The sequence below is a fragment of the Papilio xuthus genome, unplaced genomic scaffold, assembly GCF_000836235.2.
Source record: "Papilio xuthus unplaced genomic scaffold, Pxut_1.1 DF828142.1, whole genome shotgun sequence".
NCBI classification, from domain to species: Eukaryota; Metazoa; Arthropoda; class Insecta; order Lepidoptera; family Papilionidae; genus Papilio; species Papilio xuthus.
The window spans coordinates 5,514,831-5,542,729 of NW_013530507.1; the positions used below are offsets into that span (position 1 = coordinate 5,514,831).

Sequence of the window (27,899 nt, forward strand, 5' to 3'; positions counted from 1 at the left end):
TTCGATAAACTCACTTTAATTGTTATATTCAGATTATTAAGAAAAATAGCAAACAGAACTTGGGATATCTAGATTCAGGGTTAAAGCATTAGAAAATCCATTATGAAATGTAAAAGTTCAATGTTGTGATGTTGTGGTGCTGCCACCTAACATCATTAAAAGGTGTTTACGACGCACCAGCTGAGTGCGACAATTGACGACAACGGGTGGTCCAAGGGGACGTCAAGCCATGGATAGTGCAAGACAAGAGCGAAAGAATACTTAATAAGGTTATATTCAATTTTGTAAATTCCGTTAAGTAGAGTAAGCTCCTTCACCATTTGTTTATTAATCTCTATAGTCGGTGTGCAACCACGCCTTTAAAATCTATACTTTGTCTAAGATTAGTCTAGAAATTAAACTACTCAAATGTCTAGTTGAAAAAAACAAGTGCTAAATGCATAAAATAGTACAGTCTCTGTTTTAAAAAGTGTATATTTTTAAAAATGAAGCACAGAATTTATAACAAAGAAAATTACGAAAATTTGATTTAATTTTCGGATAAATGAAACACATGTAAGTCAGGATTACAACTGCTTTACAACAAATATATTTAATTATAATATTAAGCCATTAACATTTTAATATTATAAGTATATTAATTTAATAATATTTCCACTTTATTATCAACGCTTACAGCTAACATTTGCACCCCATTCAACCCGTAAGAGAGATAACATCTGGGCGGGCGGCGTCGGGCCAGTAGCGAACGCGACCGCGGCACTAACAAACGCCTCTCCAGCCCGCAAACTCCAGCCTGTAAACTCCTGACGAACTATCTACTGATTTGTGTACACTAAAGTGCAGTGAAAGTGCTGCTTGTGCTTATGTGAAATAATCTGGATGCCGTAAAATTTTGGTGAGCATTGAAATTAATTTTAATATTACGTGTTTTTTCTAGATTTATACTATAAATGTATAGAAACTTTTATTACCCTCTTTAGATAGTCGGAAAAAAATTGGTAGTTGGAAAAGATATTTTTAAATTGTTTAATTTTAAATACTCTAAAACATTGACTGAAAATTGGACTCGTATACAAAATAATAAATGAAAATATTTGGAAAGCAAACTATAAGAATCGCTATTAAATAGATATTCATTAATCATTAATTAAAATAAAAATCCAATGCAACCTGTAATAACGGTATTAATATAAAAGTACATGTATTTTTGCAACATGTTTTTATTAGTCTATTTCAAGCGATTATTGATGCGCATTTTAGTTACGTTGTTTTCCTGATAGCTCACGTAATTATAATATTTGTTGCATCTTATACAAAAATCACGTTACATTAAAATTATTGTATAATCTATAAAGAAATATATCTTATTTGATTGTTCGCTAATTTCTGTCAGTTTTAGAAAACGTTACCTTACCTTAGGCGTTTGCCAACAAATTCGATATCAATTTTGTATTAGTTGTTATGCCGGAATCACATATTTCCCTTAACAATTTTAACTAAGTAAAGATGCCAATCACACATATATAAAGCCCTTAAGCAAATATAGTTATAGAAATCTTCTTCTAGCTTTTTGCTTTTCTTTCGTCATGTATAACGTTAAACTTGTCGACTATAGAATTCAAATTTCCGCGTTACAAAGGTTTGCATTTATTATTTTTAATAGAATCAATTTCGATACTCAAATTAAATAAACAGAGCATTCTAATTTGTTTCAAGATATATTTAGGGTTCCGTACCTCATAGGAAAAAAACGGAACCCTTATAGGATCACTTTGTTGTCCGTCCGTCTGTCTGTCAAGACCGTTTTTCTCAAAAACGCGTGAAGTTATCAAGCTGGAATTTATTTTATATAACAACTGTTACTGTTTGCTCAACAATATCAAATATCGCTTTTTCATAAATGGAAGTAATAAAAGAGCCATTTATCTTTGCTGATGTTATATGTTCAGTTTACATTATTCCAGTCGAATGAAATCAACACTGGATTACAACTGGAATTATATAAACTCACACTGGAATATGGCATAAATTTTATGGACGAAATTTGATGTAACTTTGATAATTGTTCTTCGAAGATTTCAGCGAAAATTTGTATTGTAAAAAAATATACCACGTTACTAAATGACATTATTTTGATTATGGCATTGGAGCTAATATTTCTTCAGTCAGTATATGATAAAATAATACGAAGATAGAACATATTTCAATTTAAATTTTAAAACAACTAAAAATAATTTGCGTTAACGTGTAAATTATTAAACCTAGAAGACTTATTGTATATTGATTCCTGTTGAGAGAACATCGCTGTCTCCTGTCCCTCACATCAAAGGAATGCGCGCATTACCGGTATAAGTCTGTCATAACATTTCAAATTCCGCACTCATATATCTTTGACTTTCATGTCCTTGTGTTTTCTTTTATGACATCTTTACCATATAATAGATTTTCCGCGTTAATGGATCCGTGGTCGTGGATACAATATTTTTTCCATATTAGTGAAGGGCCTTGATGATGGTGTGTGATGTTAGTTTATAGAAAAGCTACAAATATAGAGAGCTACAGAAAGTATATATTTTTTTAATTTTTCTAAAAAAATTACCGTAGACGTGCTACGACTATAGTTGTGTAGATCTGTAGAGTAGATGCGAGTTCTAAATACAAATTCGTAACCTATATTTAATCGTTATAAAAAGGTCGCCATCTTTCTTAAGGTTTGCTTTACTAACAGATATTTCATGTCTACTAAAGACTTAGTCCTTTCGGCAACGTAAATTTCCGAAACATGACAATTTTAGTCGCTAAGCTACATGTCGGTGTCATAGAGCTTCGTACGAAGCGTCGCCGACATTTTATTCTTTCGCTATGATTTTCTAAATGCTATGTCATACTACCATTGCCGATATATGTTGTAATCTAGCGCTGGGTTCGATTTTCGACTGGAATATTGTAAGCTATGCAAAACAGTACAATATTTGTGTTCTCAGGAACAACCCAAATAACTTGTCTTGAGAAGATCCGAAGGCGTAATAAGGTTAAGTGTCGTTAGAAAGATTTTTAAAAAGTAAATTTGCGAAAGACATCGTTGATTACAAGTATCGGGCCTCGAAATAATACTAATGAAGTATCGTTTACTCTCGTCAAATTCGACGCTATTATATTTTATAGAAACATTTCCATATTGAAACCTGTAGTTAAATATTGGAAACATGTGTTTAAAATACATATAAAAACGGTAATAAAAAAAATATGTCTATTAAAAAGAGTGATTTATTTCGCCGTAATATTTATCGTAAATTGAAACGGAGAGACCAAAAGTGTTATTAGCTTTCAAACTTTTGTTTTTTATTTATGAATTATCAGTTGCCCGTGACTTTGTCCATGCGTAATTAAAAAAAATCTAGTAATAAATATGTAGATATAGGCCTACGTCACTCGGGTATAGTGTAGCTTCGCAACAGTGAAAGAATTTTTCATATCGGTTTAGTAGGTAAGGAGCCAAACATTCAAATCTTTCCTCTTTATAATCTTACCTCTTACAAATATTATAAATGCGAATGTTTAGATGGATGGATGTTCGTTTGAATGTATCTACAGAACCACTGAACGGATCTCGATGAAATTTGGCATACATATATATAGTCTAGAAGAACACATAGGCTATTAATTATGTTTTTCCGAACTGACGGAATCGCGGGCGACCGCTAGTATTAGTATTTCAGTCAAAGAACAGTGTTATAATTTCCACATTAAACAATTGCTAAATAGAAACGATGTCTTTACAGAAGCTCAAAGCTTTCTAAAAATTGATAAATTAATAACAATTTGCTCAAAGGAACCCTGTTTTTTGTATATATACTAGCTGTCGCCCGCGACTCCGTCCGCGTGGATACATAAAAAACTTAATATATACATACGTTAAATAAAAAGTAGCTCTTCAAGGCATTAATTCGAAAAAAAAGAATAAATAGTATCCTATGTCCGTCTCCTGGCTCTAAGCTACCTCCTCACCAATTTTCAGCCATATCGGTAAAGCCGGTCTTGAGTTATAAATAGTTTAACTAATACGACTTTCTTTTATACATATATAAGAAGAAGATATGGCTGTTCTTTTAATATAATCAATTCTTTGGCATCTGATAACAGATTCAAAGTTTGTAAAGGATCAGATTATCTGTCCCTTATTTCTATCAAAAAGTGAAATTACTGTATAATATATTACATAATGTTTCATGTTTCCTTTGTCCGAGTTCATGTAATAATTCTTTATAGCGTCGAAACCTTCGAAAGCACCCCCATTGTGGAATATAATATGGATGGCAATTGATTTATCTCTTGTGTGTACAAGCAATATTTTGTATGGGTGTCGGATTAAACACGACTCTCTAGCTTTATTGCCATACACGCTTTTAGCGCGACTTCATTCATAATTTACCTAAATGCTTGTAATTTGTAACGTAACATTATTTTTACGTTTAGAGTTTGAAAGTTGAGTTCTTTTTGTCAGTTAGTCATAGCTGATTAACTTAGGAACAGTGGTAGAGCCCGTTATAATATCTTTTGTACGCGTGAAGTGGAAGTAATTCCGCGTTTTGTCTGATGAGCATTACAACGCATTTGTAAATACAGATGTCTTAGTCTTGGACAAAGGTCACTTCTCGTTTTCGGCGAATTCAAGTTCCCTTTTGCTAGTTTGCCACCTTTTGCTACATAACAAATGATTGCGCGTTTATGTTTTTATGTCGTGTGCGTACTTCTCTATTGTAATCGACTTGATCTCCTGATTAACATCGGAGTACAGTTTTTTTAAGTGTTTTATACATCTTTTATGATTTTTAATTAAGCTACTTTTGTAGAGACGTAAATATATCTTTATAACTTGTATTTATTCACTGGAAAATTAAAGCTTTATAAAAGAAATTTATTCACAATTCACGGGTCCAGTTTTCTAACAAAATTTGCATGTCCGATTGACCATCCCTTTTCCCAATAGTTGAGACGTTCGCTACTATGTCAATAGTCTGTAACAAAGTATCATATCGTAAAATATTTCCCAATCCATTTAGAAAGGCTGTGATAACATAAAATAGTTATTAGTTTCGGACGACTATTAAATTGTTTATGGTTTCATAGATATATGATTTAACCAACAAATTTAATGGATTGAAAACTTGTTTATAGTGAAACTAGCTGTCACCCGTAACTCCGTCCGCGCGGAATTAAAATAAACATAATTAGTAGCTCATATGTTCTTCCAATCTATGTATGCCAAATTTCATGGAGATCCGTTCAGCCGTTCTGGAGATATCTTCAAACCATCATCCATCCATCTAAACATTCGCATTTATAATATAAGTATGATATTATTGGTTCAAAATTTATAACATAATAATTGTTGATTGCGTCTTTATAACATAGAATTAAAAGACAAGTAAGTAATCTATGCCTATACATATTTCGTTTGAAAACAACGATAAGATAATCATATTTAAATAAGATTTTCTCGTATCATGTTCATGATTTATTAAACTTCGATTAAAGACTTGAAAGGTAATCTTATGAAAGCCCATTTTAAATATACATAATATAGGCAATGTGTAATTTAACTTGTATGCAGTAAAGTTTAAAATTGAACGACGTTTTCAATATCCTTCCGGGACGTGCGTATGTCTCGGAATCGATTATTAACTCAACGCATGTGTGGGACGCGGTTTTATCCGATGTTATATTAGTTTGACATTTGGTTGAGCTGAAATTGACTTATCTGTACACTTAAGATAGGCTTCCACTGTGACGACGCAACAGTCTCATCATCTCCCCGTCCTTGTCCCACTTACGTAGGGTCAGCGCACTAGGTTTCCGCCCCCCATATGTCTACCGTCATCGCAATCATCACTCATCTTAATCATATCAGCTTTAACGCAATATCTCTTCCTAAGTCAATCTCTACCTGTTTTCTCCTCCACCACTCATACTTAATGTTCTCCTTGCCAAATGCTATTTAGTCTGTGGTAGTTTAAACATGACGCGTGCTGTGGAAACCTGCTTTTAAAATGTCCTCATGATATCGAAGCAATGCATTTAAAAAGTAAAGTGCTCTCGCCTAAAGGGATAAAAGGGTTACTTTACGGTTATTTTATTGTTCATTGGATTAAATTATTTATCCGAAAATATCACTAATGACATCTATGTATGGATCATATGAATTTCTAAGTAATATCACAGTACTGGATCTAATTTTATCTATCAACTTCTTTGAAACAAGCAAAGTGCGATAAATGATGAACGTTTAAGACCTCGGGCGATGGCCTAATAGACACCTAATTGCTTCTATTGAATGAAGGTTATAAGACTACGGCATCTATTATGTCATTCCTAATCGTTATAGTGTAACCGTAGGTTTTCGAGACCAAAATCCCTGCTTAAAACATGTTATTCATTTTATGTCAAAGATGAGGAAAGGCATGATGATTAGTTTTATGCAGAAATGCTGATCTCAGAAACCCAAGGTAAGATTGTCTACGTAATATTTACATTTCTGCGATGAAATTCAAAGATATGTGTGTATGTGAAGTCAACACCACTAATTAGTATTAGGTTTGAGCTCTTCAGTTGTACGTATATGAGGTAATGAAGAAAAGCTACTATTCTCTTGCTTTAGCTTTTTCCTAAACAGATCACTAAAGATACATACGTGATTGATTGTGGATGGCTGGATGACAAAGGTAGAGGAAGACCAAAGAAAGTATTTAAGTAAAGTTAATTCTAACATAACGGCTGATAGAGATATGGAAGAGTAGTACATACTGTGACGACCCTCCGTAGGGATAAGGGCAGGTTGATTTTTTATTTCATAAGGTGGCAAACGAGCCGGCCATCTGAAATCACTAAAATAGCGAAGTGATCGTTGCCCATAGACATACGCAATTGCATATGCGTTGCCTACCGTTAATCGACGGAGGAGAGGATGCACAGAAAGAAAATATTTTCCCTTCCTATGCATCCTTTTATCCGGAAAGTCCAACTCCAAATCCCATCCTTTCCTTATAAGAAAAAGGGTGGGAAGGGAAAGAAGACTAAGTTAGGCTACCGGGACGCAATGATTGTCGGGCAAAAATACCAAATAACGCATCCGTAACAAAACACGTCGGTAAAGTCTGTTTGTATTTATCAAAAAATATTTTATATCATTCTTTTCTTACAAAGAGTACAATTTAGGCCAATTTAGGTCATTGAAAGTTTTAAATAGGTTGATTACAACGTCCGGCGCAGATTTCTCAGCCTTTTGTGAGAAGTTTGACGAACAATTTTCATCGAGAAATATTTCCTCCCACGTATCAACTGAATAATATTGATTCCTGTTTCATTTGTGGGTGAAATTTTCCGATTAAATGATAAATGTTTGTGTAAAAAACTATTTAAGTTTGATAGATTCCACTTTAGTTTATAATTTACGTTAAAAAATTTAAAAAGTTAACTCATATTTGCAGAGATTTAAAAAAAATATCCCTTATTTAAAAGCAATGGAGCATCTTGTGTTTAAATATTACAAAACATTTAACCTAAATACCATATTAATAAAAATATAAATAATATTATAAATGCGAATGTTTGGATGGATGGTTGTTTGTTTGAAGGTATCTCCACAACGGCTGAACGGATCTCGCTAAAATTTGGCACAGATGTAGAGCATATTCTGGAAGAACACATAGGCTACTAAAGGGGTCGCGAGCGATAGCTAGTATTGCGATATTAGTTAAAGTTAATCATGAATTTGAATTTGGAACATTTTATTTTTCTTAGAAAGTCCTGAAAGTAACTGGCTGGAGAGAACATTTTGTTATAAGATAGTTATAACATGAAAAAGTAATGCATCATTATTTAAAAGAAGTCGAAACTTTCTTTAGAGTTTTCTTAAGTTCAGCAGAATTTATTTAGTGTACTTTGTAACAAGTTACTTAAAAGACTAATTGAGGTCATGTCATTTCGATCATATTTACAAAGACCAGAGTATAATTAATCATTAATTAAATTATTTATTTGATCGCGACTTTGCCTACGCAGAATTAAAAAAAAGTATCTTATTCGGTTACTATTTTCAATAGATAACTGTGCCAAATTTCAATAAGATGTGTTGAACGGTTGCGGAATTATGGTGTAAATACGTGAATCAAACGGAAACCGTACACATTTCCGGGATTATTGTTAGTCTATGTGTTCCAAATATTATATATCTATACTGAATTTCATACGGAACAGTTTTGCCGTTCTGCAGATACCTAATAACAAATATAACAGTAACAGTATAATTTAACAGTGGTAGAGCCCGCTTTAACATCTTCGCACGAATCGGCCCGGCTCGCCCGGTGAAATACCACGACCACACAGAAGACAGGCGTCAAGTGGAAGCTATTCCGCGTACAGTCTGATGAGTGTGCGTCCCGGAGGCCTAATTTAGTCCTCTTTCCCTTCCCATCCTTTTCTTTATAAGGAAAGGATGGGAAGTAGAAGTGGACTTTTCGGATGAGAGGATGCATGGAAAGGGAAGATATTTTCTTTCTGTGCATCCTCTCCTCCGTCGATTAAAGGTAAGTAACGCATATGCAATTGTATGTCTATGGGCAGCAGTCACTTCGCTTTTTCTGCGATTTCAGGTGGCCTCTCGCTCGTTTGCCACCTTTTGATAAAGAAAAAAAAATATCCATCCATTTACACATCCATCTAAACTTTTGCATTTATAATATTTATAAATCGTATTAAATATAATCGTATTAACGGGGTTCTACTGTATATACATATTTTTGAAGCATTAGGCGTCTACTAGTTTTTGAAGCCTTGTAAATGTATACATATTTATGCAGCTGACTGTACATAAAGCAAAGTCCACAAAATGACATTTGAAAGTCAAGAATCTTTTTAATAATATTAACGCAGGTAATCGAACTTAATGTGAAATCTTTTTTCATTGAAGTGCTTGCGTTCAGGTCAGGCGAAGATGTCGTTTATATCAATGTCAGTGTGCAGAACTTATGAAAGGCAGTATCAGTTTACGTGCACATGACCTGCCTCTAAAGCCTCTTATAAAGGTCATTTACGCACAACCAGATTAAATAGACTTTGATACCTTATGTAAATGGGAGATAAAATGTAAATACTATAAATTGGAATTATTAAAATTGTTATAAAATTGTCCAGCCCAATAAACACACACTTTGATAAAGGTCCACTGGGTTTGAAACTAGTCGGTGTATACTTAGCGTTAATATAATCATTTTTTATAGACTAATTGTTGTGTAAATTAGAAAAAAAGAATTCAATAATTATTCAAATTAAATTCTTGAAAGTTATTTTATAATTAAAAAGTTTTCCAAGTTAATTGTGAAATATTGCACGGGATCCCATGAGAGCGTTGCTGTTAACGATTGCTTTATGATAGTGCCTTGACTTCAAGATAGGTCAGTCGCTTCAGAAATAGATTTAAAAATAAAATAAAACTGATTGCAACAAGTAAATAAAAGTCCTGCAAACAGTTGGATTCCATTGCCTAATAACTTATATATTTTGTCATCTGTATGTATTTTTAAAAACAGGTTCCTCAGGGGTTACGTCAGTGGAAATCGACGGTTAAAAATTAATTTCTATGGGAAGGCAATTGAAGTTTATGCAACTGATAAGCATAAATAAGATTTTAGAAATATATTTACTACACAATATTCTACTTTAAAAAGAAAATATAAAACCTTTTTAAATATTATTAATAATACATACATTTTATCTAACTTTATTATTAAAAATAATAACAAAGATGATACGACAAAAACCTCAATAATGTTTATTTGAATGGAAAAGAACATTGTGTTGACCTCAGATATTAGCAAAGGTGAGGAAAATTTTGCGTTAAATCAAAACAAAAATATAAATCGAACATACCGTTGAAATAGTAAATAGCCAAATACTTATCTGTGTTCAGTATTTACTATTTCATACTATTCTAATCAGTTAAAAAGGTCGAAAACGTGCCTAAGTATAGTTTTTTAATAACGAGTTTTATAATTTTAACGATTACGATTGATGTTTGTTACAAAATATCCCCAAAACTGCTACACAGAACTCTATTAAATTTGACATACATAGATGTAGAGCATAGTCTGGAAGAACGTAAAGGCTACTAATTAAATTTCCCTTTATTCCGGGCGGAAGGAGTCGCGGGCCACAACTAGTTATATATTAAATAAGTCCTATACTCGTATTAAAGATGTATGTATATCTATTCTCCTAGCCAAGTAACATACGATATGCGACATACTTATGCTCATGTATAATATGTAGAGAGGCGCTGCCGTCGCGGTTAACTCTGTCAGAAAATATGTAAAACCTTCGTGGACATAGGAAATTGCTAAAAAGAAAAAACAAGACATGATAGCTACGGTACGTAAAGGATCTTGTGACACTTTTCACATTGACAGAGCGGCGCTAGTGAGCTATCATAATTTAGTTTGAATGCCCACCGGGTCAGATAATATCCTTGTCAGTCTATATTCCTGTACAATTTGTCGATTCTACCAGAAATATCGCTAATCAAATGTGATTTGTCTACGGTATCCAGTTAGATTGATTTGTAGCCTTATAAAGTTTTTAAGCTGTTCTAGCTGTCATCCGCAACTCCATCCGAGCGGAATAAGAAAATAATAATAGTCTATGTGTTCTTCCAGACTGTGTTGTACGTCCGCGCCAAAAATTGAAATCCGTTGAGCCGTTTTCGAGATACCTAACAAACATCGCATTTATAATATTATAATAGCAAGATAACTTAAGTCGATCTTTAAGTAAAATGAAACTTTGTGAGATGCAGATTGTGATAGGGCTGTAAATAATTTTATTTATCTTATAAAATATTTTTTTAAATTTTATAATATTACAATTTATTTGTATTCGTTCTCTAAAACCCACGCGTTCGTAAATACATCAATAGAAGGGTCATATTATGTTGTATGAGGATATCACTTCAAAGATTCTAGAGCCTGTAATTAAGTTCATGTTCCGTAAAAGTAAAGGCCTGGTTAAATAGGGATTGGATAATTAGTCAATTACGGAAATATACGAATCGATAATCATGAAAGGCGTATAAAGCTTGGTTGAATTAACAAATATCGTAATTAAAAAAGTTACATTATATTTATTTGAAATACATAGAACTACTATACTATATATTTCTATCTATGTTTCATTGATTGAATAGAGCTAATTTTGTTACTTATATTTTATTTAATAAAAGTAAAATTTGTCGTATTTCTATATATATATATATAAACAGAAATTAAAATTTTTAAGGGTTCTTTTGCTGTTCTTGAGAGGTTTTGAAGATGGGATGAGATAGAAAATTATTCTTTCAATTAGATGTATAAATTAAAAATGAAAATGTACCAAAGATCAAGCAGCTACTTAAAATATTTGAAGTTCTTTCTTTGATATAAGGAGTTCTCGACAAATATTTTTTTAAATACAATTTTACATTATTGACCTATGTATACATTTCAAATGTATTAGAGACCCCTAACGTAACATCAGAAAACTAAAATATGTCAGAAAAACATTTTTTTTTATTTTTTTATAGTATGCGTTTTCTAACAAGCCAGCGGCCATCTTGGTTAAAATAACGGAATGTCCGTTGCTTTGATGCATCCACACTAAGAAGGTTGCAGATGCATTACCTACCTTTGATAGACAGGGGAGGGGATGTTCAGAAAAGTGAAATTCTTTTTCTCTGCCAAATCTATTTCCCCTTCCCATCTTAATGTAATATTGTAACTATAATAACAAGACACGTAGAATTTCATGCGTGAAATGGTTTCTGATTAGTTTACCACCTCTTTAAGCATGAACAGCTGATAAGGTCATAGCCAAGTAATCGATCGACAAATTCGGCGGGCGAAATGTGGCTATTGTGACGTCATGCAATATATTGACTCTGAACACAATAAGAAATAAAATCCTATAGATAAAAAAATTGTAGAGAACGTTACAATGAAAAGTTACAAAATAAAGGAATTTATAGCACCGGCATATATAATCTGTTGATTCAACTCTAGTAATGCGTGTAAAAAAAGTTAAGTATTATCTATTTGACTAATCGAAATAGGAGCTATAGGAAAATATTTTATTAAAAGTAAAGCGATTGAAAATCACCCTTACCTTAGGGTAGGCTCTGAGCCCCTCGGTGGGGACGTATAGTGAGCTGATGATGATGATTGAAATTTCATTTTCTTTCTATCTAAATATCTTATTACTTAAGAAGTTTTACTTATAACTTCTAATAAGTTATACATACATACATACATATATTTCCTAAACTAATTTAAGGTATACAAACTAGCTGTCGCCCTACATCTATTCGCGCGGAATTAAAAAAAAGAGTAGCCTATGTTCTTCCAGATTATGTTCTACATCTATGCCAAATTTTATCGAGATCCGTTGAGTTGTAATGGAAATAGGTTCAAACATCCATCCATCTATATATTCGCATTTATATTATTAGTACGAAGTAAGATAAGAGACTAATAGACTAATGTAAAGCATACTTATGAAGAGTCATCTACAAAGTCGTATCACAATAGTAGTGTCACTTTGTGAATTGTTCACTGAACTAATAACCCCTTAGTGTCAAGTATCTAAGCTTAGAAAGATATTTCGATTACTAAACTAATAAATTGTTAGATTATTGAAAAGGATATTGATATTTCAGAAATCATCAGCTCACTATACGTCCTCACCGAGGGGCTCGGAGCCTACCTTAAGTTAAGGGTGATTAGGCCATAGTCAACCACGCTGGCCAAGTGCGGGTTGACTTCACACATATCTTTGAATTCTCAGATATGTGCAGGTTGCATCACGATGTTTTCCCTTCACCGTAAGAGCGTCATTTAAGAAATATTTATGTGATTTTAAAACACGTTTTTTTATTTAATGTTGTAGATTTAAGAACATTTTAAGAGCTTAAATTAAATAAAAATTTTGGGAAAGGCTTTCCAACAAAAATCAAACTGGTCCAAAATAAATATACATCGTGTCTATTTATAGACTACAAACTTATGTACTAATTTACTTATGTACTGTACTTATTAGGGCTGCTAGTTTTTATATCTCTACATATCGTTCTTGTGTAGTAGCTTATATTTAGTAAAATTAAATCAAACTAGCATATTAAATTTTCTAAGCGCAGTTAATAGTTAGACGTAAGTTACTCTAACCAATATAAGGGCTTGATTGTCTTTTAACCTTTTGACTGCTGAACCCTGATGGGCTGAAACTCAATTGAGCGATGTTCCTTTACTCGTAAAAGCCAGCAAATGTATCTCCGCTAAGTGTTCTTTAATAATAATATAATATTTATTAATACTTACATTCGTGTTTTAAACAAGTTTTTTAACAAATCAGAAATGTAGTATTATTATGTAGTAGTATTTAGGTAGTTTCTTCAAAGATTTTTATTGTAAAATCTATACATATAAAAGAAAGTCGTGTTAGTTACACTATTTATAACTCAAGAACGGCTTTACCGATATGGTTGAAAATTGGTGAGGAGGTAGCTTAGAGCCAGGAGACGGACATAGGATACTATTTATTCTTATTTTTAGAATTTATGCCTTGAAGAGCTGCTTTTTATTTCACTTTTCTAAATATTGAGTTTTTTTATAAACCCACGCGGACGGAGTCGCGGCCGACAGCTAGTTTTAAATAAAGATCATCATCAGCTCACTATACGTCTCCATCGAGAGCCTCGGAGCCTACCCTAAGTTAAGGGTCACTAGGCCATAGTCAAGGCTGGCACAGTGCGAATTGGTTGACTTGACAACACCACACTAATATATCTTTGCATTTCTTCGCAAATATGTATATGCAGTTTGTATGATGTTTTGCTTCACCGTAAGAACGTCGGATAAATGTACACATGTAAATGAGTACATGCTGGGATTCGAATTCAGGATCTGCAGATTGCAAGTCAGGTGTTTAATCCCTAAGTTAGCGACGCTCTTGAAATAAAGATAAAAACTATATAATGACTGATATTTAAAAGAAATATACGAGTATGTAGTTTTACTGTAAACAAAATTGTAAATACAAGAAACATCGAGAAATCAGGAAGGAAAATACTAGGAGAGCAGATTCCGCGAGTTAATGCAACAATTCCCTCGACTCCGCAGTGCAATATCCGGACTTAGGTCGGGGAATAGAATACCATTTCCACATCCTACATGCAATTTGCAAAGCGAACATAACAATACAATAACAAAATGAAATATATATTAGTAAATGCATATGTACTCGGGAAATAGAAACAACGGAAATATATTTTTTTAATTTAAATTTAAAATTAACTCAAAAATATTGAAATAAACATTTATCCGATATTCCGATATCTCATATTTTATGACATTCCGGGGAAGAACACTAATCGAATGACACCTGCATCATCAAGTTCAGTTGTTTAAACTCTAGTCCGTCACAAAAGAATTTAACAAACAAATCCACTAACAAAAGCAAACTTACATATGCGCATAACCATTACCCCTTGTGATTCGGATTAAAGTCGTTGCCGCAACATGATAATACTAAGACAACAGATTTGTATACTGTGTTTGAAACATAAACTTTAGAAACCCAATGACCGTATACCCTATCAAAATATTATCAAACCTTAACTTAAATTATATGTTTTCATTAAAAACAAAACTTCCTAGGAAGTCAAATTATTAGACAACATATATAATATATTAGGCAACAAGAAAATTTAAATAAAGATACTTGGGCTGTTTGCAACTAACTGCCGTACTCAATAGTTGAATTGATTAAGCAGTCCTTAGGATTACACTTAGTATAATAAAGAACTCCGAAGTAGAAGTCAACGCAATATTTACTTGATTTTGTAATACAAAAACATATTAGAAAACATTTTTACTGAGTTTAGGTTAAGTTTTAAATTCTTTAAGTATCTTATTAAAATAAAATAAACTGTCAAAGGCCCAATCACGATGAAAGTGCAAAGTCGAAGCAGATCACTAATTGGCAACTTAATTAAAACCTCGTTGATAAGCGACAAAGAGAGACCTGTCGGGTCATCGAGGCGGATTCGCTTCGTGACTCAAGCTCATAATATTTGATAAACAACACGGATGATAAGGCATGTCTTCTAATTAAAGTAAAGGAATTTTGGACATTATTCCTTCTACACAACAGACTTTAGACAAATATAGCTCTACTTATGTCTTTATAAAGAACGATAGAGAAAGAGTGTTTATACAGTCAGCTGCATAAATTTGTATACAGTTGCAATAATTGTATGGGTCACCGGTTTCAAAAATACTTATGCATGTATTCGTCAAGAGCATATATGTATTGTGAGAAGTATACGGACCGATATGTACATATTTATTAAAACCCAAAGCGTATACTATTTACTGAATCCACGTGTAATTGTATACATATTCATGCAGCTGACTGTACTTATATGTGTGTAACATTACATAGATGCAAAAAATAAACTATTAAAAGGACTTTCCTACGGTGTAATAATTTATCGAAATGTAACTATTCAATTTTTACGTCATGGAACTCGAGTTTTATTGTATCGAGTATTGCTATCGATTGATTACTAACAGCAGTACACGTGCCAAGATGTAAGAGTCAAGTAATTCAATCATAAGACCTCAAAATTCTCTATAGAAATTGTCAACTGCTGGATATTTACAGGAGCTAAGTATTAAGTTAAATAGAACTATTGACTCGGCCTTTCCCAATTCAATTTACGGGAATGATACGATCAGGTAAAGGTAAGGACGTACAGTGCTATGCAAACTTTACAGCGGCTCGCAATTTCAGGAGTAGATGCAAAGAAAACAATTTTAGGTATCTGCGGGGAGTGATCAAGGAACTTTCTGGTAGTACTTTTCGATAGTTTTACGAGTAACAAAATTACAAAATCCTTTCTTTCCTTCATAAGGCATGGTATATTTTGAAGAGAAAAGGTATCCGCGGGACGTTGCGACGGATTTGATAGTGGTATTGTGGGGGCTACACTTCTAAGCTCTCTACGATCCGCGGTATACCTGGTAACTGTGAAGACTTACACTAACTCTGAGCCGCTATTAAGTTTGAATCTTATAATAAAAACGGGCAATACGGGAGGGTTGTAGCAACACGAAAGACGCTTGTTTGTGTATTATCCAAATATTGACTATTCATAGCCGAATACGAGTTTAATATAAGATAAAGGTCTTTATAAGTTAGAAGAAAAGGTTCACGAACATGTGGGCAATACAATACAACAATATGATCGTCAGTATATTTTTATATTTTAAACGAGTTATTGAATCTATAAAATACTTGTTTTAATATTGCTTATTGGCATATATTAAAATTGAGAATATCTTCTAATATTTTCCATTATACGCGAAACGAAATAAATTCTCGGCTAAATTTTATCTAATACCGCTTAAGGTATTTGCAGTCGACAATTTTGGAGCTAAGTAATTGCTTCAACGAAAAGCTGAAGGTAATCATTTTGAAAGCATTTACTGATTGTTAAATACGCTACAAGTGCGTGTTTGTGGATGAAGTGCGAAAATGTATGAAGATATAGCTAAATGGGACCATTAGTCTACTGCGGTGTGTAGACGATACTGTTTTTTAAACTAAAATTATACTTACATGTTTACACAACTTATAATATAAAAGGCCCTCAGAAGGTTTTTCGGTCTTTATAACCGTTAAAGTTGAGTTGTTAAGATTTTGTTGAAAGCAGAACATATCAGTGAATGATAAAAGAAAACTTTGAAATGTTTTGTTGGATTTTTTGACCGTAATTGTACTTTTGATTTTGTCTGTACATCTCCGCAGTTTCTATTTGTTCTGGATGATCGATAACTCGGCATACATTAGCCAAAGGTCAAACGCGTACGTTGAAACATTAGAGTAGCCTCTCGCACGCGAACAAATATTTATATACACTTTCCTTGCCTCAGCGACTTGGTGCGCAGTTGTCAATTACATCGGCACATAGAACATCAGCTATTATCCTATGTATCGTACTAGATGACCTAGATATCTCTAGATCAATGTGACAATGTAACCGTCGTACGTTCGAATTAGGAACAGATGCGTTGACTAACAACGTCCTTTCAGATGTCTTGGCCATCGATTTTGCTATTTTAATAATGTTTAAATAGCATATTACTAAAAATTCTGATAAATTAAGGCATCCTTTAGTGCCCTATTATCTGAGCCCCCCCCCCGCTCCTGTGACTGACCGTAGTATTTTAAAGACTCCGCTCCCTCCCTAAACGGGGCACGTAGTGTGGGTACGTTGCCTAACAATGTTTTATACAAGAATTTTGATCTCAGAAACTAAAGATAAGCTAGCTAACTAGAGACCTAAAGTATTGTGACGACGTATTTTTTGCAACAAAGTGATATATTTTAACAATTTAAAAGCAAAGCAAAAACAGCAATTAGTAGTATAATAATATAGTATATTAAATGCTTATCGCGTGCACAATCGAGCCGACATATTTACAAACATGTCGCTGGAGTGTAACAAGCTTGTGTTATCAGACAAATAGGAGACCTTACAATTTGTTACTTGTGACTTCTCAGAGGAAAAAAGCCGATATACACGGACTTTACGTAACCCAATCACAACTTTCCGGTCGCCATACACATACCGTACGCAATTGCAAATAGCGACCAAATATTAAACTTATTTTTATTTAGGTTTGAAATATTTATCTTTTAAATTAAATTAAGTGAAGTTATACATTGTTATATGTATAATTTCTCGGAGCGTCGGTGGCTCAGTGGTCAAACACTTGACTTGCAATCTGCAGGTCCTGGGTTCGTACCAATGTGTTTTTCGATTTCCGATTTACATATGTACATTTATCCGACGTTCTTACGGTGAAGGAAAACATCGTGAGGCAACCTGCACGTATCCAAAATAAATCCATAAATATAGAGATGTGACTTAAGTTTATTTACTTTTTTATCTTTTATGATTATAACTTCGTATTATTTTTAATTCAAAAGATTTATGCAAACAGTTTGAAAGGGTAGAAGGTGAATGGGAAGTGGGCGCTTGGGAACATTAAAATCCAGTAAATGTATCAATTTGAGAGGAAATTGATTACTTAAAAGCTCCTCTGAAGCTCTCGAAAACATTACTTAATTTATAAATTTAAATAAAACAACTTAGTTTAAAGAAAAAAAGATTATTTTTTGATAGTCCATTAAGAAAGATATCTTATCTTACTAATATTATAAAGGAGGATGTTTAGATGGATGGATGGATTGATGGATGTTTGTTTGAAGGTATCTAATGAACGGCTACAAGGACCTCGCTGAACTTTGGTATAGACGTAGAAAATAGCAAGAACAAATAGGCTACATTTTTTTTCAATTTTGCACGGACGGAGTCGAAGATACAGCTAGTAACGTAATAACTACGAGAGATATTTTCAGTCTTTGTAATAAATTGCTTGACGAGTATATCATTAATATTCTAGCAAGTTAAAAAGATATTATTTATATACAAAATACTGTCAGTTAATTTATCTATTAAGTTTCACATTTTCACATAAGAAAATAATCCTCGTTTATTCTGCACACGTATTTCAATCTCTTTTGATGTTTCCTTAAAAAGTTAGTCTGTGCATGTAAAATATATTATGTATACGAATCTTCTTCGATTTAAAATAAATGAATAACTTACGCATAAAATATAGAGCGGCATCAAATTCAACTTGAAATACTTAACTACAATACTTATACAGAGTGTTTCTTTTGAATATATTTTTTTTAAATATTCAAATTGCATATGTTCTGGAGTCTGACACTATGAAGGTTTAATTTTGATTAAAAGTGGCCAGTGTCAATTACAATTTTATATGCCCCAATTTAAAAACAGTAAGACCTATTTTATTACAATTATCCTATAAAATTCGTTAATTTAATAAAAAAATGTGTTAAAAATTATCTAAGGTCGAATTCCTGCCATGTTAAACTTGATTAACATTCAAAACTATTTGATAGGATTAATTTGATTATATTAAAGTACGGGTTTACATAGTAAATGTTTGTGTACACATGCCGTCAGGTGTACATATGTGTAAATGTGTACATATTACACAGTTGGTATATTATGTCAAATTACACGAGTAATAGTTGAAATGTATAGCTATCGAATTATGGGTAAAACTAGATTAATTGACATTAATAATTTAATTAGCGTTATCATACATAGAAATCATAATTTACTATCAATATGATATTGAATTTATTACGACACGATATCTGGATTAAATAGAGGTTTTGGGTGACATAAAAACATATTCAAATTATTTTATTTTACAAATGTTTCACAGTCACAAGTCGAGGTCTCTTACTTAATTAAGAAGTCATTTAGTGAAGATTTATCACATTAAATGTACTGTGATTTTATAGCCAAAATTAGAAGTGGATTTTCTTGTTAAGTTAAAGGAAAATTTTCTTTAGGATCAACAGCCTTTCCGGGGTTCAGTATACTAAAATATTTGAGGGCAATGTATGCGACCGCGTGTCACGAATGTAATATGGTGTGGTAAAATTACATTTTTATAGTGACAGGGGATATTCCATGTCCCCATTCCAATGTACATAAGCAACACACAAACCTTTAGGGCATAAAAAACGAACAATAAAATAGTACAAGACTTTGTGAAAAGTTTTAACGATAGATGGCGCGCAAAACTATTTTGAAGATTCCAAATCGCGATGTTAAGAATATTTTAACCAGAATGACCCTCGATGTTTTGAATAGACTACTCATACTTACCTGGCGTAGGGGCTACCGTGATCAAGACGGCGGTTCCCCCAAAGTGAGACCCCTCCATTGCACTGCGGAAGGGGTTGACCTTTGCGATTATCCCTAATGTGGATAACTCGGACGCGTTATTTTTGGTAATGGGGACTGCGTACGCGCTGTCCCCCTGTTAATTGCTAAATAATTAATACTGAAATAATTTAATAATTAAATCAGTAATAATTCAGGTTCTACTCTCTTACTCGTACCATATATCAAAATTATTCAAACTTTCGTGAGACATTATAAAAAACTTATATAAAAACGGCTAAAACCCTCACGTATATTCGTCCGTTGGCGGCATCGACGCGTCCGCGAAATAATACTAGTCCCACTCACCCTGACGAAGGGCCCCCGATGGACTCGAAACTAGTCCAGAACCATTTGTTTTTAATACGATACATGTACGTATGTATGTGTGTGTTATTAATACTGGCCGAGATGAAAATATTCTTATCGTTATCTTGTATTCGGAAGGTCGGGGTCTGACCTGTGATAATGGAGCACGCCTCAGCCACACACCCGTCGCGAGCCAATTGCACTACGCCGCAACCAGTAAACAAATGTGAACGAGTTGCTCACTAATAGAAATTATAGATAATTATTGCATGTACATACTCTGTTCTTAGTATTTCACCGTCAAAAATATGACACATTTGTTGGATTGAATTAAATTCGGTGTCATCACAAATAATGGCAACATTTACTTTCTTTTTTTGTACGAACACACGTAATAGTGGCTTTCTATTATTAATAGTCGTTTCAATGCGCAAAATACATTAGCTTTGTAGGTGGAATAGCGCAAGCAAAATCCCACAATCTTACAAACGTTATAAATACGAATGTTTAAATGAATAGATAGATGGTTGCAAGGATGGATGTGTGTTTGAAGGTATCTACAGAACGGCTGAACGGATCTCGATGAAATTTGACATACATATAGAACATAGTCTAGAAGAACACATAGGCTACTAAATATGTTTTTTAATTCCGCGCGAACGGAGTCACGGGCGACAGCTACATTAATATTTGTAAAAAATACTTGGACTTTCTCAAGAGCAAAAACATCGTATGGATTCACGGAAATCTGAAGGGTTGGTTGATTTAAAATAAGAAATTCGTATTTTTTATTTCAATTCTTTTCTTAATGAAAGGGAATCGACCTTTCAATGTCCATAAGGATAAATAGCTATAGACGAAATCACACAATAGAGCTCGGGGCCCTTTAAATATACGGCAGTCGCAAATATCCCACTTATTTACGAAGCGCATACAATACGTTAGGAATCATTTGAATCTCGAATGAAAAGTTATCCGTCTATATTAAGTTTGACTAGGATGTTACAGGAATAATACGTGTCCAGATTTACTGTTTACAGACGAACTTTTCAATTAAATCATAAGCTCGCTCCACTCCTTTAGTAAAAACTGAGTGAAGTGTGTAGCGGGCTTAATATTTTTAAAATCTTTTAGAATAAAACGATTATTTTGACCGTGGATTCATATTGGTCAAACATGAGATCGGAGATTGACCAAATCAGAGAGTCATGTACCAATGTGCAAAAGGGTCTTGACAGACAGACGGACAGACAACAAAGTGATCCTATAAGGGTTCCGTTTTTTACCTTTCGACGTAGGGAACCCTAAAAACGGGACCAGTGGCGGCTTGTGAAGCAGGTCACTTATACCGGAAAAGACTGCGGCGACGAATAAGAATGTGTATTTACATATTAAAACATATTGTCATCTCAGTTTTTTCAGCGAGAATGAAAAGGATGATAATATTTTCAAGTGCAAAAATAATCTCTTTCAATCTACAATAGACAAATGTTTAAAAATAATATTATATATGCATTTCACCGAATGAAAATTGTCCGCGACTGTACCTACATTAAATTACATTATGAAGGTTTTATCTAACATATCAGATACATTTCTTTTGTCGACTGTACAGAGACAATCTCCGGCCTCGTCCCTGTGTAACAAGCCAAAGAAACTGTGTAACATTTTGCGGTACACTATTGATCAAATTATTTCGTTCTCGAATGAAATTCCTTGGATTATCAAATATTATGGTAGATATTATAATGTTTCATCGAACGTTATGTTTTTTTTAAATAGCTGAATATTTTATTTAAAAGACAATGCGAATGTTTTGATAGATGGATGTATGTTAGAAGGTATCTTCAGAATTTAGCATAGAAACATAGTCTGGAAGAACATATAAGCTACTTATTAAATAATTTTTTAAAATTCCGCGTGGATTAAAACGCGAGTAACAGTAGATTAATAAATTAGGGAACATATTAAGGATGAAAGAAAGCTACAAAGACTAAAATCTCAATCTATTTTTTTCATGCTCTTAGGTTACAAGAAAGCGATTTATAAATGCAGATTATAAAAAGTAATAAAAATCTTGAAAACATCGTAAGCTAAGACTTTGACAGTATAATTTTGATAAATTACAAAAAGCGTGGTATGTCATTTTAGGCCTTTGATCCTTTAATCCCTGAAGGGATAAAAAGTAAAAAGGCTCCGATAGCGAATATTTTCCATAACGTTGGTAGAACGGTACGCACATTTTTCAGGTTGACCGATTTAAAAAAAAGAAAAAGATGGCGCCAATTTTCCACCGAGTACTTTAAGTCACGCCCATTATTTTGTCTCTTGGTTACTGTTTTTTACATGTTTTATCATCATAAATTCTACTAAAACTAGTTCCCTACTAGTGTATCTTGTTTTTTGCACTTTTTAAATCAATCACAGAAGTTAACAACGCCGAAAATGTCACAATGAAATCACATTGGCCGCCATTTTGGAAAACAAAATTCTTCCTTTGTTTTCAACACAGTGTGAGTGTTGTGTTGAAACGGTACAACTTAGAATGCATAAACAATAAATATTTATGCACTTTAAGTTATAAAGATGTCAGCAAACAGTTTGTAAAGGTGTTGACAGTCAACAAGTTATGTAGATGTCGTGATTGTGCGATAAGACGACATCGCTAACGACTTGTGTCTTCACCGTCTGCATTGCTGACCTTCTACACACAATGACCCCGTTTGTAGCAAAATACTATACTACAATTGTTTCTTATTAGCTAACTTAAAACTTTTAATTAAATAAAAAGACACAATAAACACAACTGGACCACTATAATATTCCGGGGAACTTGTATGGTACTTGAATCATCTTGAATAACAATATACTCGTACTATCTGTCGCCACAAATTCCATCCGTACGAAATTTAAAAATTAAAAAAACTTAGTAGCCTACGTATTCTTCCAGACTATGTTTTACATATGTGCCAAATTTCATAAAGATCCGTTGAGCCGTTCCGGGATACCTTCTAACAAACATCCATCCATCTATCAAAACGTTTGCATTTATGTATAATATTAATAAGAAGAAAGATGAGATAAAAATAAAATAAAAAGAGATAATAATATAATAAAAAAGATTGACATAAAGATGAAGCCTAATGATTTTCAAGAGGGTGTATATATCTAGAAACTATTATGACATCTGTAGTCTAAAGGCTAAACGATTTTGAGGATCGAGAGATTAGATTCGTATTCCTCCCTAGTTAAATCAGTCTCATTAAAATTATAAGATTATTTTTTTTTCAACGCAAAAATATTATAAATCAACTGCTTGTTGCATCTTTTAAAATATTTTGAAATATAATTTCAATTTTAAATGCTACATCATTTTTCTTTTAATCTGTTTTAAAATATACATTATTTTATAAATTGTTTTTAGTACAGTTATATATATTTTGCAAACCCTCCGGCGTTAAATCTCACTCTCGAAAAATAATAAGGTGCTCGTCTGAGTCTAATTAATGGATATCAAATAGAAATACAGCTTAATTTTTTAAATGAAAAGAAAGGAAATTTAATGATGTTATATAGACATTCACTAACTGTCGCCCGCGACTCCGATCGTGCGGTATGTGAAAAAAAAAACTTACTAATTAAGTTTATTTTAATTCCGCGCAGACGGAGTCGCGGACCACAACTAGTAATATGTGATTTTAGAAATTCAACGTTCAATTATAAATACATAGATGAAATAATCTGGCTATTATATGGTTTTATCAAATTACGGTAAATTCTAAAAGAAAAAGGTATGAAATTTAAAATTCAAATGATAAGCGTCTTCATCGCACTTCCAGCGAATAACATCGAAAACAAGATTTCTAAGAAGAAATTCCTTTTAAGAAACAGTATATCAAATAACTATTATACATTTCAAAACTAATTTCTTCGATTAAATCTGTTTACAATTACACTTAGAAACCTGGATTTTATAATAAACTAGAAGTTTAATTAACGATTAACTGCCACACTTAGAGACAGTAAATGATTACATAAACATTCTTAAAGGGTGTATGTATCGCTAAATCTACACTAAGATTCCTTTAATAATAATTAACGTCTTCGAGTGTAAAAACATGTAAAGTTATCAACATGGTAAAATATGCAAAATCTTATGAGAATCAGGAGCGTTGAAGATGATGCCTTAAACCTCTTTGCATATAAATGCATAGATTATGTATCTACCCTGCTTGCGCAAAGATCAGTCGCAATTGGAACTCTACATCTATTTATATACAGGTCTAGTTTAACGTAGGTTTCTAAAGCTGAATCATTTCTACTGTTCTCATTTTCATCAGATATGAAAGAATCAGTATAGTTATGTTTTTGTTCAATTGTTTCAGCATTGGAATCCGAGTTTACTCTTACTAACCAAACATTTGAAATCAGTTGAATGTTTGGTGTGATCATTTTAACAAACCTTTGTGTAGTTTAAAAAGTACACATAACGAAGTCAATAATCAGGCCGAAAATATTAATTTCATCTTTGTGGGATTAAAAAAAATAATATATTGAATTATTTTAGATTATTTCAGTGTTTAAATCAATGAAAAAACATGCCTGGTTTTATATCATAAGGTGGCATACGAGCGAGCAGCCACCTGAAATCGTAGAATAACGAAGTGACCGTTGCCCATCGACATACGTAATTGCATATGCGTTGCCTACCTTTTAATCGTCGGAGGAGAGGATGCACAGAAATAAAATATTTTCCCTTCAAATGCATCCTCTCAAACGGAAAGTCCACTTACACTTCCCATCCTTTAAGAAAAGTGAATATAAGAAAGAGGGTGGGAAAGGAAAGAGGACTAAATTAGGCCTACGGGACGCACACTCATCAGACGAAACGCGGAATTGCTTCCACTTGACGCCTGTCTTCTTAGTGGTCGTGGTATTTTACCGGGCGAGCCGGGCCAGTTCGTGCGAAGATGTTAAAGCGGGCTCTACCACTGTTGAAATGTCTGTTTTTAAATGATTACAGCTTTATAAAGGTAAAAATAGGTTTGTTGTAATTTCTCATTTCTATTGAATTCGAATACTTTTGTCCCCTTTTATTCCTATTATATCTTTTTTATCTTAAACTCTACTTCTAACTTGCCATTGTTTTATTATTTTCCGACTTTCGCAGTAGCGGTTTAAGATTCTTACAATTTCGCAATTCAAAGAAAAGTTAAACTTTGTCTTAAACGTATGCTAATTGTTTCGTCTTGGGTAGGAAAATTGAGATTTTCGACTTCGCCGTCTTTATCTTGAGTTATCTATTAACAAACTTTCATAATTATGTTATAGATTTTATCAAAGAGAGATTGTTTATGGATATTTATTAGAATCCGTCAGTCAATAACATGTGTAAATATAATTTTTTATTTCCATTGCATTCGAGTATAATCTTTGTTATGTCAAATATGATAAGATTTTTATTAATTTACTAATATTTCTTTTACTATTCTAACTAAGCTGTATTCTTGTGCTAAGACATGGTTTACGACAATAGTCGAATGAAGGGATTCAAAACCCCGACCTCGTGATAGGAAATCCGTACCCTTAACCATTAGGCTATTGCTGCTTAAATATATAGTCAAAATGATACACATATTATTTTTTGTAAATAAAAAAAATCTGTTAATTTTCTAGCTATTTAATATCAAGTAGCACGGACGCTTGCGTAGGATAGGGTTACTTAAGAGCACTTGAAGCTGAATGAGAACTTCAATTTATTATTACTTAAACTTGTACCGTGTTGAAGCCTTTCTCCTTGTCTGTTTATATCGTTTCTATTTTTATCAATGACGTAAAAGCATGAAATAATAGACAATAATGATAGTTTACATTTTATTATAACCGACGAACTGGAATAGACTGGAATGTACCCTTCCAATCCAGTCTGGTCCACAGCCGTGAAACTTGTGTCATATATTAAAATATAAATATATTGTCATCTCTTTCACTCTTTTATAACAGAGTTAATATGTTTCGTAGAGGTGCTACGCCGTAGAATGCTATAAGTACAAAAAAGTAACGTTACTACGTAAAGTTACTTTTATATTTAACTTGTCAAAATTTTAGCTTGTCATGACAATATAGAAGAATTAAGTATATTATTCTAATTTCAAAATTGCTCCAATCAAATAGCAAAACAAAGTTAACTTTTTAATTATCACGACAAGGCAAGAACAAACTGAGTTACCATGACTTCTATTAATCTCGATTTTAATAACAAAATTGATTTAAAAACTTTCCAACTTTATGGAAGTGATTTTAACGTTGACAGCTTGTATTATACGATTCAAACTTTATTGCGGCTCGAAGTTAACTACAAACGTATGAGCATTTATGTATTTCACACAGATGCCGAACATTAGGTTACGACTGTGTACACTTTTTTTAATATTAAGGATAGTCCGTGCTTTTTTAAATAAATGAAATGGATGAAAACATCTATTCATTATGTATCACGGCTTTCGGAACCCACGATAACATTGTATAGTAATGTACCTCGTGCGAAATTGCGAGCCGCGATAAAGTTTGTTTAATAATACCTCATACTACAAAGCTTTGAAAGTACTTTGTACTTTGAATCAACTTTTATTATTGAGTTGAGTTATCGATTGATAAAATACTTTCAGATTCATGTATTGTTTGTTTTACAGATAATTAAAAACTCTGTTACCGACATAACGATTTTATGATGGGAGAAAAAGTAAAAATAATTAAAAATTTAAAATACTTCCAGATTAAGTAATATGACAACAATATTATAGTATACTAAATTATTGAAAATAATAGTAAATACATTTATATTTAATTTTTAGTTTCGTAATTTAAATTTTAAAATCATTGTCTTAATAATTTGTAACCATTCCCTTTTTATAAGCTTTTATTTAGTTACCCGTCTTGATGTTTGCAATTTTTTGATCCACTTCTCAGTTACTCATTAGAACTATAATAGTTTCCCTAAGGTATCAGTTATCTGGCTTCATTAACGTCCAAGACACAACAAATGAGTACAAAAACATTTATTCGCCTTCACATTTCCGACGTAACTTTTACATGATTTCAATGTATTCCGAGATTTTGTGCTCCTTTACTTTTTCCCTGTCAAAATAAAAGTCAATTTGCTTCATATATCAAGCGAAAGAAATCCTTTGTTCCAGGCACGATTCAATGAATTCCCGTACACCGAAAATTCGCCACGAAATGATCGAGATTACGAGTTACGTGATCAAAATGTTTACGTGTAGACATAGACTATAGAAAGAACTAGAAGAATATTATCATGGATATAGACGAGAAGGTATCTGGTCCGGGGGGCGCGTCACAGAAAAACTGGACTCATTTAAACACCAGTAATGAACTGCCTTTGGAAATGCGTTTCAACCATGGACATATGGTCTCGATAACAGTATATACTGTACTAATGATAATATCAGCGACTGGCAACTTGACTGTCCTGTCGCAACTACTGAAAAGGAGGCGAGCGGCTCGCGCGAGTAGACTCGACTTGCTACTCATGCATTTAGCTGTCGCCGATCTGATGGTACGTATTGATTTGTTAATCTAAAATATTTTTGTTATATATATGTTTAAAGTATATGGGTGTTTTTTCCCGTTGGGTCTATTGATCGGTAAG

At 32.8% G+C, this 27,899-nt stretch overlaps 1 protein-coding gene across 1 annotated transcript in view; it reads left to right on the forward strand.

Moving 5' to 3' along the window:
* Positions 1-715: 715 nt before the first annotated feature.
* Positions 716-27,899, forward strand: part of AkhR (Adipokinetic hormone receptor) — a 32,113-nt gene continuing 4,929 nt past the window's right edge. Inside the window, exons 1-2 of the mRNA XM_013307711.1 lie at positions 716-898; positions 27,424-27,806. Of these exons, the coding sequence (XP_013163165.1) occupies positions 27,546-27,806 (261 nt within the window). The 5' untranslated portion in view covers positions 716-898; positions 27,424-27,545. The remainder of the gene's footprint in view (positions 899-27,423; positions 27,807-27,899) is intronic.